This window comes from Taeniopygia guttata, chromosome 1A, assembly GCF_048771995.1.
Source record: "Taeniopygia guttata chromosome 1A, bTaeGut7.mat, whole genome shotgun sequence".
In the NCBI taxonomy this organism is placed as follows: domain Eukaryota; kingdom Metazoa; phylum Chordata; class Aves; order Passeriformes; family Estrildidae; genus Taeniopygia; species Taeniopygia guttata.
The window spans coordinates 47,277,989-47,298,025 of NC_133025.1; the positions used below are offsets into that span (position 1 = coordinate 47,277,989).

Consider the following 20,037-nt stretch of genomic DNA (forward strand, 5'->3'; position numbering starts at 1 on the left):
GAGTTTTCCAGATAGCATGGATCAGTGTCTTTGCACAAGAGGTCTGTAGCTGTGTCATTATTGACCTGAAAAAGTCACGATCACTTGCACAAAAAGGAAGACACAGATTCAATCCTAAAATAGTTTGTAGCTCTCAACACCATTACTAGCACCAGGACTTTAAATATTCAGCTTCAGGTGGCCTTCAGTAATAGAGTTGCCATTGTTTCAGAAATTTCTTCAGTGTATTTGGCTTTTGCTGGAGTACCCCACGTATGACAATTTTTAAGGGGCAATCGTATATGACGAAGCGAAAACAAAAACATCACTATGATCCAGATCAACAGGTACTTTCAATAGTTGAATTCCAGAAGATTGACAATTCAATAATTCTGGTAGTCTCAACAGATCATATTAATTTCAAAAAAGGAGTTCTGAGTTTACAAAAGACATGTATCAGGACATAGTCTTGACAGCATTTCCTGCTCAGCCCAAACTCTTGTACTTTCCATTTAAAAAATAACAAAGCTCATGAGATTCTTTAGCAGATTAAAAATTTGATTATTTCTGTTTTTCAAATGCCCTGAGAAAACCCTCATATTTCACTTAATCTCCTCTTTTTTCTTAGGGAATAAATGGACAGATAATTTTATTTGTGCAAAGGACACACTGTAAGACTCAAAACTTAGAGTAGAAGCAAGCTGTAACATGTACTTTTGTGTTTCAGGACAAGGGATCCCCATGTATCTTGCAAACACCAATTTGCAATATCATTGCTTCAATTTGTAATGAAACACTGTCATTTTAAAGCAGATGGCAACAAATTCCCACTTAGTGAAGAGTGACTGTACACAGGTGTTTAGAGCAGAAAGTGAGGAACTACATTTAGTGAGTTTGCAGGAAATAAAGAGGTACTCATATCAAAATATACACTAAAAAAATGCAACAAGTTATCCTGACTTCAATTTTGCATAGTTGCTCAGAAACATCACTTCCACTGTTGCTATATTTTATTCAGTTCTAATGCAAAATGATGGCTCGGTTCCAGAACATCAACCTCAAATTTTTTTTTTTTACTGTTAACTTCTCTAAATGTTAGAAAGTAAGCTCTTGTTTAATTTTTAAAGGCTTTATTCCTGTGCAGTACTACAGTAACTTTGTCCACCTCTTGTAGCAGAATAGTGCTTGAAATTCTGCAAGTTTCATTCCTCTTAGAAATTCCTCCACAAGAGTTCACAGGTACAACAGAGCTGCACACTCAGTTGTGGTTATCCTCTTCCTGTAGTGTGACACACAGGTGCCACTAGGACTAAACTTGTGGTGATATTAATGTTTTTCATTTTCCTGTCCATCTCTTATCACATCAGCAACTTGTCCTGTAAGTCTTACAACCTTTCCAAGGCAAAGAACCTGCTAAACATTCATATAGACAACTTTCAGCACACACACAGTCCCATGTAATGAATATTTGCATGTTTATATGCACATACACTATCAAGCCTCTAGCAACTGAAGGGAAATTTAATGATATAAAAAAATCCACAAGTGCCAAGGAGGAATAATAAAGGCTAAAGTGCAAAGAATGGGAATTTCTCCTCCCTCTCCACATAAAAAGACCATCTTACACAGAAGGAGGTGTTGGGAGATTGTATTTCTTGTCCTCAGTACCCGTCAACCAGTAGGTAATTTCTGTTCCTCTGCCCTAAATATATATGACAAAGAAGAGAAAGCACAGTTTTGGGATTAGAATTAATTTCCTGTAGTTAATTTACTTAAACAATACTCTTGCACATTGCCATGTTTGCCTTTGCTTATTTTCCGTAACTGATGCTGACAGCAAAGAATTAGAAATTAGATGTGAGAACAAGAAGAATGGGGCAATATGCAGCTGTACTCTCTTCAGGAACTTCCCTGTTCCATGACCTGAAACACAAGTCATGGGAGAGGTGAGCTGTGCTGCCTGCCATCAACTCCCAAGGACAGACAAATAGAATAGATTGAAATAAATGGATTGGTAGATATTGGAGCATTAACAAATTAATACTAGGTTCAGCTTCCCTTTCAGCAGATGACTTCACTCTACAATCTTCTGTTCCACATAGTATGCTTCATTTATTCTCCACATCTTCATGTTGCTTTAATGTATGAATTAGGGAGCTCTTCATTGCCTGCATTGTCTTAATAGAAGTGTCTTCAACCACTAGAGACTGTGATACCAGTTTTGATCAGTGATCCTTGTTCCCCAGTTAATTAAGTTCTGGGCTACTCTCAGCTATACAATGCTTTTTATAATTCCTCTTCTCTGTGTTCATGGTTGCACATGGTAAGGGTTACCTTCAAGTACGTTTCTCCTCTCTCTTCATACTGGAATTGGCAGTCTGTTCTTTTCAGGATGTTAATTGTGGAGCCACTTACATGAATCCTTAAAGCTAAAAAAATAAAGAGACAATGAAATCTCAGCCTGGAAACATCTCACATACATTAAGCATATGCGAAAACTGGTGCTATAACACAAGGTCCTTCAATTGTTATCATCATAAATCTGAGAGCCAAATTAAATGAGAAGCAATTACACTGCTGTGTGAAAACTCTGACTGCACTACAGAGTGTATCTAGGCAGGAATAGCTGGTACAGCCCTTGATCTGAAATACAGGTGACAATGGTATCTGTAGTAGTTAGATGTCAAAAGGGAAAAGAATAATTTTGAGTGACCTATATAGAGAATGTTCATGTGAAGACACTGGCCAGAAGGAGGAAAACTGGCTCTTGCCACAGTTCCCTAATGGTGAAGTTGATGACATAATTGTTTCAACTTAAAATACAGAGTCAGTATATTTACAAAACAAAGCTGTAATTCGATTCTAGGTCAAACTAAAATCTATGGTTCATAGAATAAAATTAAATTCCAGAGGAACTCAGGCAGTGAACCAGCCTAAAACTCCCTGTTACCAGCACTGAAGCATGAACAGGGAGCAACTCTTCATTGCCCAGTGAAGTTCCCACTGTCACTTTGGATAATTAAATAATTGGTAATCAAAACAAATATGGCTTCTTTAAAACTTCTGCAAGCTGATAATATATGGTTCTCAGCTGAAAACAGACACTTCAGTCACAAACTAACCGACAGCTTTTGGTCCTGTTATACTGACAGCTAAAATTAAATCCTTACGCAAGCCCGTGGATTCCATCCGCGAAGCTGTGTTTACTGTATCTCCAAACAAACAGTAACGAGGCATTTTTATTCCAACCACACCAGCTGCACATGGACCTGGAAATGGGATGCAGAGAGGTAAAAGGGTGAATCAAGAAACTTGATTTATTTGGCAGGTGTCCCATTGCTGCAAAGTAGTGCAGTGCCTAGGGGAACTCTGCATTCCTCACCAATGGCAATACTTTCTACCTCACTTCCCACAGTATCTTGTGGTCTCCCACTACAAACAAAGCCTCACTCCGTTATTCTTGCATAATCCAATAATATAATAAAAAGGACACAGCTGCACAATGTTAATTGTATTTATGCGGAATTCCTGTGCAGACAAAAAGAAGTACATTTATTAACTGTCAGATTTGGAAGCAAGAGAAAAATAGAATAAGCTTCATTATGCAAATGTGAATAGTAGTGCCTCAAGAGGCTTCCCAGTGCCTCAGTCACTTTCTCTGATGTGTTCCTCCCCTGGCAGCTGGTGTTGATGTGGTTGAGGAATTTCCCAAAGTTGTTGCACTATCTGGAGTTCCCCTTTGACAGAAAGTGTTTTTATAGATAAATTAAAACATTAAGTCCCACACAGACTCAAAAAAAGTTTTGCCTCCAAAAGCACAAAATAGAGGCTTGCATTTTTTGCCGAGATAAGCGTAGCTGGCCATGACTGATCTCTGCTTCAGTCAGAGAGAAATAATCTGTGAAGGCTTATTTGATACAACTGGTTTAATCACACCAGGAACAGTGCTGTTGCTCATGCTAGCTACTGACTTAGGCTGTCAATTAATGGGTATGGGCTATTTCACTGCAGCAGGAGCAGAACAGTGACTTATTTACTTCTGTTACTCTTCCTCTATGAACATTTTTTTTCAACCTGATTCTTCATGAGGAGGGCAATTGTGCATGGTTTATTTCCAGACCTTGTATGGGTGTTAATTCTGTGCAAAACCAGGCAACGACATTGTCACTGTTGATCTAGCATTACTGTGTACCAGAGTGAATTCCAATGCGAATCCAAACAGGCAGCCCTGGCAGATGTCTCAGTTCAAAAGATCCCATGAAGCTGAGGATGTCCAGAGCCATCATGGAGATGTCCACTGCATGCCGGTTGCCATTCCTCTTTGGTAAACCACTCACCACCATGTAAGCATCACCAATGGTCTCCACCTGTGGAAATAAAGTCAGAACTCACTATTTCCAGACATGGAAAAGTACATCTTTAGTTAAAAGCAGAAAGATTTTATTAGATCCTCTTGTTCCTGACTAAACATTTCTTCCCCTGAGAACATTTTTTTAGTTTAAGGTAGCTGACATAATTTGGGTATATGAGTGTTTATAACTATACCCAGCATTCCAATTAATGAATGTCTGACCACCTGCTGTAGGAAATTTGGTATAAGTAGGCACAGTGAAAGCATATCTAAATGAAGTAATCCTGACCTATTTTTCTCTCTTTTGCTTTGCTTAGAAGGCAGATTCCCAAATCCACCACATCATGCAATTTGATTTGTGTGTCCACTGGTTATAAATGAGCAGAAGTACAGAGCTAATCACCTTGTAAACATCATGATGGTCAAGAATGTGGTCAAAGTTCTTGTAGATATCGTTGAGCATATCTACCACCTCCATAGGGGTGCTGTATTTGCAGAGCGTGGTGAAGCCAACAATGTCACTGAAGTAGATAGTGACTTCTTCAAACAGCTCTGGCTCTACCAGGCCAGTCTCCTTCAAAGACTTTACTACTGGCCTGTGGAAATAGAGAAGGCAGGAATACAGATGACTAGGGTTTACTATTAAAGGTATTTTTTCATGCAACCCAATCATAGTATTGCTTTCTGTGTAGTAAACATTAAATAGTTTGCTGAAAACTGCCATTGTAATCACATTTTAGATGCCATAATGCCTTTAAGCCAGGGGCCTCAAAACACTTACTAATGGTAATTAATGCACTACAGACTTTCAAACTCCAAGTGTGTGAACAGGCAAGAGGAAACTGCAACACAGGCAACTGAGCTTCCTGGTTAAAGTCAGAAACAGGGATGCTGAGTCAAATTTAAAACTGAAATTCTGAACTTCTTGACATGTAGACCTACATTCTACCCCTACAACAAGTAAGAACAGACATATTTTTCTGTTTTCCCAGCACAGAAGTAATTTCATTTTAATAATTACATCAACTCATCCTGATTTCAGATGAGGTATCTTAGTCTGGTAATTTATGGAAGAAAAATTCAATACCATGATAGTCAATGTCTATTCAAGAGGGACCTTCTTTTTCTTGCAATTCTAAATCCAGGGAACTATCTGTTCCTAGTGGTGATATTAAAAGAGAAGAACTGAAAGAGACCCAGAAAATTATAGGTTTTGCACAATGCTGTGTTCTATCTACAATGAAATGGTAACAGAGTGGTAGGAGCAACAAAGAGTGGAAGGTGACATGAATTCCTTGTTGCACTGTCTATACAGCCAGATCATTCTTGATTTCCCCCAAAACTGGACTGAACACACACTTTTTTTTTTCTTTTCTTCTTTTTTTTTTTTTTTTTTTTTTTTTTTTTTTTTGTGATGAGTCATAAAATGAATAACCTGACTACTGAAATACCCTTGAAACTAGTAATGACATACCGGGATAGTATAGTTTTAATATTCCAAATATGTGCAATACCAAAATTACTGGTATTGCCAATATTAGAATGTCAGTAATACTTTTCCTATAGCATATTCTGAAGAATCCATCTAACCCAGTATGGCCAGGCCAACCTCAGCCCCTCTCTTGCATTGCTAAATCCCAGCCTGAAGTTAGACTCCACTCTTCAGCTGAAGACACTCCTTCTAACCAGTAAAGTGCTGGAGCAGAGCAGAGCTCTGTGATGTGGGATTACTGTAGATCTGTGATCTCTGAAGGCAGTGAAAGGGAGGCTTGTGCTGGAAAGGGGGATCCTGTGCATGAAGAAATGTTGAGCAAGATAATGGATCCCAATACCACCTTGGATTGAAACTCTTACCATAGGGTGGAAAGCTCAGGGACAGCTGTTTCTTCTTTCTTTCCTCACAGGATTAGATTAGATTGGAAGAAAATAGAACATAAACATTAATCCTATCCCCTACTCTGCAATAATCGGGTGTATGTAAATAAAATGCCAGCGAAAATCCTCTTGGCCAGTTACCTTGGAAGTAACATGAAATTAAGCCTGTCTGCTCTGTCCCTCTCTGCTTTGTACAGCTCTGTCCTTTCCTCCACCAGGTGTTCCAAGTTCCGTGAGTACAGCTGTAGACGCCGGATCAGGGTATCCATGTAGCTTTCATTGGTCTGGCCATGGAAATTACTGCAAATAACAGAATTACACGGGAGTCAAGAAGAAAGACTGATAGACAGACATTGTTGAGAGAAGCTAAAAGGAGGCTAAAAAGCAGCAGCAGAAAATTTCTCTAGTGTTTGACTTCCCTATAGTTAAAATGCAAATTGCCTCAAGTGCATCATTCTTTTGCTTGCTTGGAGGACTTACGTAGATGAATTAAATATCTGGAGTCCACACTTGTCAGTTGTAACTGCTAATTCTTAAAGCACCCTTCAATCACCTAACCCTGCTAATATTGTAAATTCCAGATTACGTTAGGTAACCCAGGAGCATTCATTTATTAAAAGTAACTGAGAAGTTCAGATTCTGAGAGAAAGCTAAAAATAGTAGGCAGAAAATTGCACATAATGTTTAGATGGGGACATCAGCAGAAGAATTAAGACAATTTGGGGCTGTCTGTTTAGAAGACTGAAGAATACAGTGGAACAATTAACAGCCCCAGGGCTAATTTTATTCACAAAATCCTGCTGACTCAAGCCTACTAACCCCTGGAAGAAGAAGTGTGGTAACATGAGCCACTCAAACCCCTGTTTGTCTGGGTAGCCTGCACTCACCAAAGCAGGCTGAAAGTAATTGGGACCAGTCTGACTGGAAGGGTCAGATTAGTTTTGTATCCAACAGGACTTCAAAATCACTCCTACTTTAAACAAATTTTGTATCAGGGATTCATCATCTTAGACCCACCCATATTGCATGTGACAAGAAGCAGCCTCTTTGCTTTTGCAGGATGGAGGCTTAGGAGCTGAACCTTTATATTCAGCTGCAGAAAGGTTATTCAGCTGATCCATGGTTATGCATAGTACAGCTGTCCTGCCCATATAAAGTGCAAAATGGTGCTGTTGGGGTTTGTTGATTGGGAGAGCCTTAAAAACTAGGGAGCAATGTCCCAGGAGAAGTGATTAAAAGCTCAGGGCTTGGTCATTGGAATAATTAATTCAGTCCAAATTCTTCAGGAACAATGAAGCATTGTCCAGGTGAAAGGCCTGTGTAACCCCACAGGGTTTATCCAGCTATGACCCTTATTATTTTCCCACAACTTTTTACAACCAAAGCCCTGTAATTAATACTTCTTGTGAATTACAATTCAGCATTTCTAGTCAGCTTAATTTGGGACCATCCAAACTTTCAAATCATCATTCAAACATCTATGTGCATTCATTTACTAAAACTGAGATGACATGAGTCACTATCCAACTCTTGACTAGAGACAGGGAGGGAATAACTTGATTGGTTTAAATCCCTAATTATCCAGCTTGCTACTTTCATAATGTACCAATCTGAAGTATGGTGATCATCTCACCCTCACTCAGCTAGGTAACTACACACAGGTGTATGTATACATAACATATGCACATGCTCACCTACTTTTCTGCAAAGAATGAAAGAGGACCAAAGTGAAGACACTAGCATTTTCCACTGACTGAATCATAATCACATCAATTTACATACTTAAAAATATGAGCTTTCTAATAGAGGAGGAGTTTGGAGCATCTTTTAAAAATGCCCCTGCTACTCACCTGAATATTTTAGCCAGAGTACTCTCAATTTTCTTAAAGTCAGGCCTTTTCTCTGGATCTTCCTCCCAGCAGCTTTTCACTAGTGTATATACCTTCAAACAAAAATTTAAGAAAAGTCTACCTGAGTAATGGATATAGACATAATGGATATAGAGTAGTGCTAAATAGCACTAGTTCATTAGGGAATTTCTGGTTACTCTTGACTAGCAACGTATTAAATTGTGTGACTAACTGTCTTGAACCTATGGTTAGAATACTCATTGCAGGCATCTCAGCTCTGTGATGACTAGTGACATGATCTTAACTTGAATTTGCAATACACAAATGAAAGGCAAGTAAATGGATCCAGTCTTGCAGACTGATGTCAGACAGTTACTGACATGGTGGTAAATGCTGTGGTAATTATATTTCCAATATCCCATGTTTGGGATTTTTCTGAAACTGGAGATTCAGCCAAAAAGAATGGGGCTGATTGCTGAATATGTGAATATCTACAATACAGACATTTTCACCCATGCAAGAATCCATAGGGGCTATACCAGTGAAGAGAGGTATACTTGAGGAGCAATTCATCCCATCTCAAGGATATCTAAAATAGATTAGAAGAGTGGCACCACAAGTGTCTGTTTCTTTGCAGTGAAATAATTTCTGTGACTTGTATTTCAAATTTCTGCTGACAACTATAGAATGCAATTTCTTCCCACAAATTAGGGCATTTGGCATAAAATGCATAGCTTTCATCTTCCCATGATCATAGGTTTTAGTTTGGCCAGGACTTCACTCTTCACCCAGAAAATGGCTTAATTAATTATTAGCTTACTTCCATCTGTTTTTCTCCCACTGTTTCCAAGGTCAGGTCTGGTCGGAAAGGCTTTACTCCTTCGCCTCTCTCCACTCTGTAAAGTTTCTCTAGTACATGAAAAAGATCAAAGTTTTAGACAAAAAAAAACATAGGAAGGACATTTTTTGTCTACAGCAGTCTATGATGCTACAAGATACTGTACAAACAGAAGTCATGACAACAGTTCCCTCATTTTGATGTGAATTTCAACTTTGGAGCTTTTCTAATTATATGGCAAAAGACCAAAACAAGTTGGCTTGAAGGTCTCTAAAAGCAAAACAAATAGAATTATACATAAGTTTATTTACTGGTCACAGTAGACACAGTTATGGCATCTTCCCAAATGAATGTTGGGCATTATTAGTGTGCCTTTCAGCATGAAGTATAATTATAGTAAAAAACAATGTAAAAAGACCATTGCAACTTGATCAAAAGTGTGGAGACATATGCCGGTCATTAAAGCAGTTCAAATCATCCTGCAGATGCTTAACTTCCTTAAAACTAAACTATTAATATAAATGGGTTAAAAGCATTGCATTTGTTAACTCATTTGCACTCCTAGTCATTAAACCCATTCTATGAAAGTTTTTGGACTCTGAACACATCAAAATCAGACTGCATTTGCACAGCTCAATTTAAGCACAGTAAGAGAGAGATAAAGCAAAAATATTTGCCTTTGTCTTTCTCCTGCAGACTTCAAGAATTACAGGGAAGGGAGGTGTTTAAAAAAGAGAAGTAATTAAGTAATTTTTTATCTCTAAAGGGAAATTGAAAGGGATATGTGAATCAGAACAGATTATTTATATTAATAATATCTGATTACATTTGGGATATAATTTTACTGAAGGAAGAATATAATGACATGAGGAAGATTTGTAATTACACTGGTCAAGGGCAGCTACAGATGCCTAAACATCCCCAATGTGCATGATCACCCCAAAATGATATAACAGCCTCCAACTTTTTGGTACAGAAATTACAGACTAGAGAAGGAGCAGGAAACTTGAGTCTCCCAAATGATATGGAGTGGAGAAACTGCTGAGAAGTCTTCTGTGGGCTTAGAAACAAGAAAATCTGTGTAGGGCTCATGTATGCAGGAGGAATGTGCTGGATTTCTATGCTTGGACACACACCTGAGAGAGGAAGTAACAGCACCTATTAGCAATACTGCAATTAGTCAGTGACAGAAAGTAGTGGAACAAGGAGGCAGCTTAATTGAGCGTTGGTACGTGGCAAGATTTCACAGTCTTGAGCAGTGAATGAGGTGTTTCTGCAGAAGAGTGGAGTAACCAGATGGGGAACAGCTTCTTGCAGAGATGTCAGTGAAGAGGACTATGACCTACTTACTTCTATACATTAGAAATCCAGTTCTGTATACCTGTCATGGGACTTCTTCTCTCTCATTAGCAGCAGTATTATTGTACATTAAGTTGATTGATACATATTTTCATGTTCAGAAAATTGGCTCACTGAGTAACTGAAAGAAGAATTTAATTTTTCTAAGTTGGTGGATGGAGCTTAGGTATGGGTTTTTTTTAATAAGTCTTTTAAAGTCTGAACACAGTTTTTGCTGCTGTCATTTAAGCCTGGAGAAGCAGTTATATCAGTTATCCTGAAATATCAATATCATGTCTTCTAATTTGCAGAGACTAACTTCTGATAGCCTAGCCATTGAAAGAGTTTCTCTCGTGACTTAAAAACCAAATCATTCTAACATACAATAGGGACATTTCTTTGTCCACTACCACTAACTCTAATTTGGTACTTTCCCCCCTCTTTTTATCTTGGACATTTGTCACCTCAAGCTTAAGCTACTGTCTACCAAAGTTAGATGATGCCACAAGCAAAATGCAGAAGTGTTTGAATAAGCGTGGTTCACTGTCTTGCTCATCTTGGCTAATGAATTAACCAGACATTTAAATGAGGAGGCACTTCAGCAATATGTAATAAAACTAATTCCTTTCTGTTACATGAAATTTGATGAACTGATGAACACATTTTACTCAACTTTCATAACCAAAACTCAAGAATAATACCAGAAGCCATTAGACCAGCAATATGTATCTCAGACATCTAATAATGCTTTTATGGAAAAAAGGTTTTGTGGAGAAAACAATCCCCTCAGTGAATGGAAAATGTAAAATTTCATCTGAAATTTACAAAGCAGATTATTTTTTTAAGTTACAGTGGACCTAGATTTAGCAAAGAGATTTCACACCTAGTAAATTTATTGTAGTCTTACCTCATGTGCTAATATATAACCATCTCCAGCAACATCACTTAAGTGCTGTTAGGTACCTTGCTTAGGTGCTACAAAATCTTTAAATTCTATGGATTACCCTCTTGCTGTTAATCTTTCAAGACAAGATTACTCTCTTGAAAGGGACAGTCTTTCCAAAAGGACAGAATACAGGTCAATATTAAGATACAGGTCAAAGATAAAACAAGGAGCCAGGTTCTGGCTATGACAGCAAGGGTCAAAGGCAGAGCAGTGAGGATGCCACCACATCTCAGAAAAGCAAAGAAACACTATGTCTGAGGCTAACTTAATACCATTAACACAACACAGAAAGACTGCAAATGCTCAACAAGCCATTAAAAGAATGTAGTTTGCTATGGATTTGCCTTACAAGTCAAAATGAGCAAGGTAGGGCATTGCACTTTCTCCATGTTGGCAATATTTGTAGAATTCTTGCATTCATAAGAATTGTGCCTGCCACTTCCCAAGAAATAGGAATAGAATGGCTTTATTTTCTCTACCTTTAATTAAGCATGGAATACTGAAGAGTTTGGTTTAAGGAGAACAGCCATTTCTAAACTCCATTAGATCTACATTTATATTACAGAGTTGGTAATGTCAAAAACTGTGTTTCCCCAAATATGAACACAGATTTGTTATAATGTAGGATGATGAACATGCCCCAGAAATTATTCTCAAATGTGATTCAGAAAAAGGGCTATTAGTCTGTCGAGCTGCTGCTCTGGATGTTTTAACAAACGTGAGGCGGATCTAACAGAATGACTCAGAGGTAAAGGCTATGTCTAAATTTGTTGTTAGTAACTGTTGTTAGTCACTAGGAAAATCCCAAACCCACACGTTTCTCTGGCAGTTTTAGGATATAATAATGCCTGGATTCTGGGAATTGGGCTGGATAGGGGTGAATATTGAGCCAGTTTTAGCTAGGGTAGTTAATTTCTTCTCAGAAACTGTTAGCATGTTGTGTTTTTATTTTGGAATAAGAATGGTAACACACTGATGTTTTGGTATTTTGCTAAGCTGTATTTATCCTAAATCAAGGACCATTTTTTTAAACTTGTTTCAGGTCCCCTGCCAGTGAGAAGCTACACTAAAGAAACTAGGAGACAGCATAGCTGGGACAGGTGACCCAGACTAAGCAAAGGGATATTCCACACCAAAGAACATCACACCTGGCATATAAACTGGGGGAACTTACCTGGAAGGGAGGATTATCTGTGTTCAGGAAGGGGAGTCTGGTATCAGTCAGCAGGTACTGCGCAATTTCATTGTTCATCACTTGTTTTTCCCTTTTTATTATCATTAGTACTATAATTTATCATTAATATTGTATTTTACCTTATTTTCAGTTATTTAACTGTTCTTATCTCAACATATAAGTTTTACTTTGATTCTCCTCCTGATTCCACCAAGGGGAAGGACAGTAGAGAGGGGGGGTTGAGCAAGCAGCTGCATGGTACTTAATGCCCAGATGGGCTTAAAACCACAAATGCTACTCAAAAACAATGTCACAAAATGCACAATACAGGGTTTAATAGATGCACTACAGGAGGAGATGATTTTTCTGACAGAAGTTAAATTGCTAAAGTTAATTATAACCAGCTTGAATGAAGTCTGAATTGCCAGTTTTTAAATTCCAACTGTTCTTGTGTCATGCAGCTGAGTTTTTGTTTTTCTGTGTTGACAATGCTGACTTATGCTGCCTAAAATAAATGGCATATTACATGTTGTTTACAAGTCAAAATAGAAAAACCTTTGAGGCCTTTAAATGTTACAGTAAGTCTAGACAGCATTGTATAATGTTAACTTCTGTAATGCTGAGCTCCAGGTGAGAAGGGAAGAGAAAGGCCAAGAAAACTCAATGCAAACTTTATTTACAGAAGAAATAGGGACACTTGTCCCCACAGTGAGATCCTTCAAAAAGGTTCTTCATTCACCACACGGAGAAAGGAGCAGCTGTTCAAACAGTTATCAGAGACAGTGCCTTTCACAAAATAAGGAGAATAGGCCAGTTACAGCTACAACCATCCCAGAAGGGATGAAATAGAGGAGAAATCTGCGGAATTACCTCTGTTGTCCCAGCAGTGTTTGGTGTAGAACGTTTCTCTGCGTAGGATGATTTCTTGGGCAATGATGCCATAGCCATATACATCACCCTTCTGAGATACATCAGCATGCCGGAGATGCTCAGGAGCTGTCCACAGGTCTGAAGATACAGATGCAATGTGGGATGATGTAAAGGGGAGAGGAGAGAAGTAATTGCAAAAAGGGTGGTCCTTCTCAGACCATCCACTGGCTATAATGATGTTTCCTTTTACTCTTTTCATATCCAATCCAGAGCTTATTGGTATTTCCTACTTTAGCATTTTTGTTGAGAAGCTGACATCAATACACGCTAGATAAACCTCTGATATAGTTTTTAATTTTCTGGGATTTGTTGACCCTGCTACTTTCCACTGTAGATGCAGACTCTTACGCCTTCAGAAAAGTTATGTTTATTGGTAATGAACTTGCTTTTCTTAGCTAAGTTTCAAAGGCTTCTTAGAAATAGCCTATGTATCTGGATCAGACCAAGGAATGCCAGTGCTTTACTAAAAAAACCCTGAGCCACAGATATTGAGCTAGGAGATGCGAGGGGTTTTTATACACAGTGTCTGATAAGAAGACTGCAGTATTTCCCAATGACTTTGATATCATGAAGCTAATGAAATAATTTTCAAGTTCTTTTGAGCCTGACATAATATTACCTGCTCATAACTACTTGCTTTCTACAGAAATTATTAATCTGTATTTCTAGTACAATGAGCACCATTGTACCTCAAAACCAGAATGCTGCCATGGTACAACAGCTGTGACATGCTGGTGACATACCATAACAGAGACCTGATCACAGTGACCCTGAAGACAGTGTTACGATATTAGGCTGTAACATCCAGCCACAATGAATCCGTGGATCTCTTGTGAAACACTGAGTTTTCATCAAGGACATACGCTGAGAAATTTTGAGTCTGCTTACAAGCAATAAAATAAGAGAAATACATGACAATGTAGTAATAATAATAATAAATTAAATTTTAAAATTGTAAAATGAAGAATGAATAGAACATTTATGTTCAGTGAGCTCTTCCTCGTCCTTTTTTATGTTCTTATTGCTACTCTTCAGTATGTTTGTGTCTTAATGTAAAAAGTTTCTTCAAACTGGGTGCAACCAGCTTCTTTTCAGGTCATATGCTGCAGTAACAGGACAGTGCTGAGCTTATTATACCCCAAGCACTACCCTATAGAGTCAAATGACATAATTTCAGATGGGCTCATCTTTTCACTCCAGATCAAGTAAGAAGGAAAAGATGAGTAGAAATGAGTGTTCTATTTTACAGAAATATTTTATTAATGTGAGGTGAATAGAAAATGTAGAGAAAAGCTATTAATATTATTTCAATCTGGTTGAGCATATATTATGAAATTTCTAACTAAGGGATAAGAAACAGAGTTATCATTGCATATCAATATGGATTTTTTTCAGTGATTATCAGAGTCATGTATGTTACTGTTTAAATGATATTACAGAGCACTGTGGTAACACACGTATCTAATCAACTACAAGATTTATGGTAAATTAACTAATTTTTTTCTTTTCAGCAGTACCACTGCTGAAAAGAGCTGTCTGCATGAAGGAATTGGATACTGAAAATGTTTCTTACATCTCAGCCACAGGGAAATCTCTGTTTCTAAACTAAAAGCTGAATATTCATCTTTCCTTCGTTCTCACACTGCCTGCTAGTAATTCTTCCATTGTGTTATTGAAATTAAAAGGATATAATTGCTGCTATAATATGAATCAAAGTTGCATTGTTTTGTACTGTGTACAAGATGTAATTAGACCCTACTGGTCTATGAAGATAAGAAAATTCCATTGGGTTTGAAACAGTGAAGGAGAGTCCAGTTGGGCATTTTTTTTACCTTTCCTTGGAGGCAGAATTGAATTACAGCCAAAATCAGTGATCTTCACTACCATGCGATTGTCTACTACACAGTTTGTGGATTTGAGTCGACCATGGACTTCAGTTTTGCTTGAGTGCAGGTAAGACATCCCCTGTGGTTGAGAATAAAAGAGACAGAAAGCACAACGACATAGGAGACACTCAGATGTTACCAGACTCAAACGAGAACCTGAATATTAGCATAATATCTGTGCAAGTAATTAGATGGACTTCATCTGCAATGGATATGCATAAATCACAATTCCCTTTCATATTATTATTTTACAAAGGAGACTTTCCAAGGTCTTAGGAACAGTCAATATTAAAAAATGAGGAAGTGGGTCATGTCATGGGAGGCCATTCTCACTCTTAGTTAACAACAATCTGACATAGCATCTTGGTTTTGTCAATATTGGAACAATATTTCCTTAAGTAATTAAGGAAATTTATTTCTTCCCACAAAAGTTTTAATTTCACTTGCAATAAATGTTTTTTTGGTAAATTTAGTATAGATTTATTGGAATGTTACACGAAGAAGTGCTTCCAATTACACTTTCATCCAACAGACACAAGAAGTGTGAGAGGAATTGCTCTTTATGTCTTTGAAGATTACCATACACCAGAAATATTTTCTGAAACATTGCAGCAGATCCTCTAACTGCAAAGCAGAGGGCTCCAGAGCAGTCAATGCAGAGAGTGTCAGATGATGCATTAGGGGTTAGATCAGACAGAGGATCAGACTAGACAGACATAAAGGTCTCTGCTGACCTGACTGTTTATGGTTTTCTCTGTACAAGGCAATACATGCCAGCTGTCAATGAGCGAAACTTGAAGCAAGCATGAGGCCTGGCCAAGGCAGTTTCGTCTTTATTTCCTGGGATTCAGACTCCTGACTCAGAGGCATACAGAGGTGTGTATCTTGCCCCTTTTTACTCATTGCCTGTAAATTATCTGACCTAGTCTAAGACACTCAAATACGGTGCAATACATGAGAAGGGGCTAACACTGAGGCACAGCAGGAAAAGAACATTATTAAGTGGGTGTCAACTGAAGAAGGGAGTAGTTATGCTAATTTGTACCCTCTTGCTATTATTTATTCTGTTTCATCTCACTCTTCTGAACTACTTAAACTCACACCTACTTATAACCTATTGCTGGTTGTTCTTCTTTCTATAGTCCTCTTTTCTTTGTGCTCAGTATATGAAGTGCAACGTCTATATCCTGTGGACGCTAGAATATGTATGTCATATCTGTTCACTTTCTTCTCTGAATTATCTTCCACTTAGGCTCCTACATGTATAGCTCATCCTTTTGTATAACTGGTAGATAGAATCTCATCAGGGTTACCACAGCTCATGTGGTCATGATACACTGTATGAAATGTTGGGTTTTCTTTTCAAGTACGGGGTTACTAATAATTGGGAATGGATCAGCAAATGCTACAAGAGATCACTGAGATACAAGCTGAGTTTTGGGCAGAGCAGATATATGTTTGAGACACAAGCAGCCTGCAAAAGATGCAGTCTCTGGAGAATGTTGTTGGACTGGTTATCCTGGACCTATCTAGACCATGCCAAATTTACAGAGATTGCGTGCACACTATACCAAGGAACACATTTCTTGATTAAGCAGCTTTAGCATGCAGCCCTGATGACACTACCCAGATGTTTTGCCTGATTTAGGCCCTATTTCCTCTAGCAGCTCCTTCTTACAGCTCCTGCTTTCATTAGCCACAAAATATTCCCATTACTGCAGCAGAATTCTCAATGAGTATCAGCATCAAATGACAGGCAGAGGTAATTTAGATTTCCTTACCCCAAGGCTTTCTTGTTAACAATTCTGCAGGCAAAGGTCTTGTAAATGTACCTGGTAAAATTTCCCTCTTTCCTCCCCACTATCCTATGCACCTACCTGAAAACACGGAACTTACTAAAAACCCACAATGTGATTTTCAAAATTTATGACTTTCAGTACAATAGTTCCAAATATTTGAGCATTCTTGTAACCTTTGCTCTGGAACTCTGCAGCTTTAGTTCCTACTGACAAACCTTTTCCTGGCACAATGCAAGAATATTACAGCCCCTTGCACAATATCCTACAGCAGTCACGTATTTAATAAACAGTATTGCAATGACAGTGTATTCACTAATAACTACAAGGCTTGATTACTGCAATTCCCTCTCAGTGACCTTTCATCAGAACTCTTTTGTCACATGGCCAAATCCATGTAGTTACAAGGTGGTCCCATCAATCCAAGAGGCAGCTACAATAGAAAAAAGGAAAGAAAAAATGGAGGGGGAGAAGTGAACAGAGAATATTTAGGGCTTCCTCTTTGGCCACCCCACCTTCTCTGTTGAACTAGTGACTGCTCCAAGAATAGTCATCACTTGGCTGTTTGCTCTAGGGAATACAGGTGACCCAACCTTTCTTCAGAAGCAGATGCAGCAGCTTCTCGTGCAAGCATAGTACAAGTAGTGTTTGGGCCATGGTAAAAGCAGAGTGTATGAAAGTGGTGGTGTGGAAAGGGAGAAGCATCCTCAAAAGGAAGGCAAAGGAACTGCTACACCTGGTCATAAGTATTTTTATAGCCTTGAGAGCTGCAGCTGGACTTGAAAGGATAGGTACTGAGATGAGAGGAACTGGAGTTGAGAAGCCATGAAATTACTTCTTTAAAAAGAGAAGCTATTCAAGTAAATATGGACAGGGTGCTTGAAGGTTTAGAAGATAGGGTTTGGAAAAAGCAATGCTAGCATTTCATGGAAATGTGTAGGTCCCAGAAGCTTCACCATAGTATCAAGTCAAGGAATAGGAGAAGTTGTCAGTAATTTTCCTGATGTTCCTAGATACGTACAAGTTTTCATGAAGAGTTTGTGAACCATCTCTACTGACACAGCTAATAATGCTCAGGAGCCATTCCGTGGATGCTATGTGCCAATCCATCCTCAGGTGCCATGTCCCCTTTACCAATGGTGCAGCAAATTACTGGCTGTGCAGTCTCAGTATGAATGCAGTCATTGGGCATTTGGTCACTCCCTTCAGAGGGACTGGGATTTCTCTTTCCTCATAAATGGAGACAGCACTAATCATTATTTTCTAAGGAAACATCTGAAGGTGATCTGAAGGTGTAAAGGGTTAAAAAATACCCTGGGTTTTGAGGAGGAAGGGAAACTCCTCAGTTGCTATTTAAAATGAAATTAACTGAACATTAACTGAACTTGAAAGTCATTAACAAGGCCAACAAACTATGACAATTTGGATTAAGGGGGCTTTAATAAAGCACAAGATTTTCAATATCTCTTTAGAACAGACATAGTGGAGTCATTCATCGTGAAGACCAAATCTGAACTGGTGCATATAGGGAAACAGGAGGACCATCCAACTGCAAACCACCAATAGGAAGAGGAGAGCAGCTGAGCACTAGCAAAAAGACAGAGGGGATTCTCAACACTATCTGTAGAGGTATAATGAATTATTACACCAGTAAATTACAAAAGGTCCTTACCTACTAGCTAAACAGTTACAAGTCTCTAATGAAGAAATTCCAGAATTTCCTTTACTGTGCATATTGATTTTTCCTACCACAAGGATCTAAAAATCAAAGATCTGTTGAAAGCTACTGAAAATCAGCCTTGGTTTATGTACAAGATTAATTTTTTCCCTCTCAAACTGCTTAAAATGAATAGCTGTAGTGAGAAACGAGTGTGTCTCACTCTAGTGAGAAAATCAGGATGGTACATAAACATTTTGTTTAGAAAAAGTTGATCCCCTCTCTGGATATATATTAGTATAATTCTATGATTTGAAAAAATACAGTTTTGCTCTGTAAGCTTTACCTGAGGCCACAAAGCAGTGTGCTTTGCAGAGCTCATGACTGCATAAGCCCTATTTATCAGAGCCACTGGTCAGCAGATTGTAACCCTCTGATCTTTGGTCCACATTTCTTTGGGGTATAGTTCATTTGTTTATTTATAAGTAGACCCAAGCCAGTTCTGGCCCCTATTTCCTCCTACAGTCTGAAAGCCACTGGCTTCTCCTGCCTTGGATATCTGTCCCCAGAGGAGAACAGACTGGAAGGGCATACAGCTCTAGGATAGAAGACCTTGAGAGCTGTGCTCCTCAGAGGATCAGTTTTGCAGGCAGGACAGGTTGATTTACATTGCACTGTCAGCAGTGCACTTACCTTGGCAATATCATACATGACAGAGATTTTAAATTCCCAGTCCATGAATGTGCCATCAGGGTAGGATATTTTATCATTTAAAACATCCTGTCAAGAGAAGAAAAGTTTTTCAGGGAAAAAGCAGAAGATGAGATATGGGTATATAAATTACATGCCTTTCAACCAAAAACTTTGTTTTTTATAGAGAGTACATGCATTAGAACAGAAGTTGACTTAAAAAATAGGGAATATTAAATATATATTAAGTTTACACAGAGTTAGAAAAGTGGGGACTACAGAAGAGTTTCTGCAATTAAAAATAGATTGTGAAGTTGATTTTCAAAACAAGTTTTTAATAACACAAAATAGCTGAGAAACAAATGTTCAAGTTGCACAAGAGGAAAGGAGGGGATTTTCCATGTTTTATGCTCACAGTCCATTTCCTACCAATTTGCTCCTAGCCTTACAAGTTCAAAGTAAACTGTTGCTTTATCTTTGCCTGACAGTCATTTACAGTTCTTTCAGCCACAATGACATCCATTGATAAAGGTAAACTTCCATGAGTATGCCAGTTTACCAGAAAATAACTTAGAGAACAATTATTTTGTTGCCTTGCTGTGAGTTTGTTCCAGAAAGCAGTGCTACTCATGACAGTCTTTGTATGATCACAGAAGCAGAGACAATATATGCCCTCAGAAGAGCTGATGATTATCACTTCATGATTAGCACTGAAATAATATTGGTA

The 20,037-nt window shown here is 38.3% G+C and overlaps 1 protein-coding gene and 1 long non-coding RNA gene across 7 annotated transcripts in view; one reads left to right on the forward strand and one right to left on the reverse strand.

Annotated features, from left to right (window-relative positions):
- LOC140682206 (uncharacterized) overlaps positions 1-20,037 on the forward strand; it is a 36,912-nt gene that overhangs the window by 1,987 nt on the left and 14,888 nt on the right. The window contains exons 2-4 of one of the 2 annotated variants that reach the window (XR_012053522.1): positions 12,220-12,405; positions 14,793-15,234; positions 15,931-16,043. This is a non-coding gene — a long non-coding RNA (uncharacterized lncRNA). The remainder of the gene's footprint in view (positions 1-12,219; positions 12,406-14,792; positions 15,235-15,930; positions 16,044-20,037) is intronic. The other variant, XR_012053523.1, reaches the window with a different exon arrangement.
- Positions 1-20,037, reverse strand: part of GUCY2C (guanylate cyclase 2C) — a 44,455-nt gene that overhangs the window by 807 nt on the left and 23,611 nt on the right. For 4 of the 5 annotated variants that reach the window (XM_072923335.1, XM_072923334.1, XM_041713521.2 and 1 more), the window contains 11 exons: positions 19,314-19,400; positions 15,114-15,246; positions 13,222-13,359; positions 8,876-8,964; positions 8,056-8,147; positions 6,347-6,505; positions 4,734-4,926; positions 4,172-4,346; positions 3,150-3,248; positions 2,314-2,408; positions 1,605-1,681 (listed from right to left, as the gene is read on the reverse strand). In XM_072923335.1, the coding sequence (XP_072779436.1) occupies positions 1,605-1,681; positions 2,314-2,408; positions 3,150-3,248; positions 4,172-4,346; positions 4,734-4,926; positions 6,347-6,505; positions 8,056-8,147; positions 8,876-8,964; positions 13,222-13,359; positions 15,114-15,246; positions 19,314-19,400 (1,337 nt within the window). The remainder of the gene's footprint in view (positions 1-1,604; positions 1,682-2,313; positions 2,409-3,149; positions 3,249-4,171; positions 4,347-4,733; positions 4,927-6,346; positions 6,506-8,055; positions 8,148-8,875; positions 8,965-13,221; positions 13,360-15,113; positions 15,247-19,313; positions 19,401-20,037) is intronic. The other variant, XM_072923336.1, reaches the window with a different exon arrangement.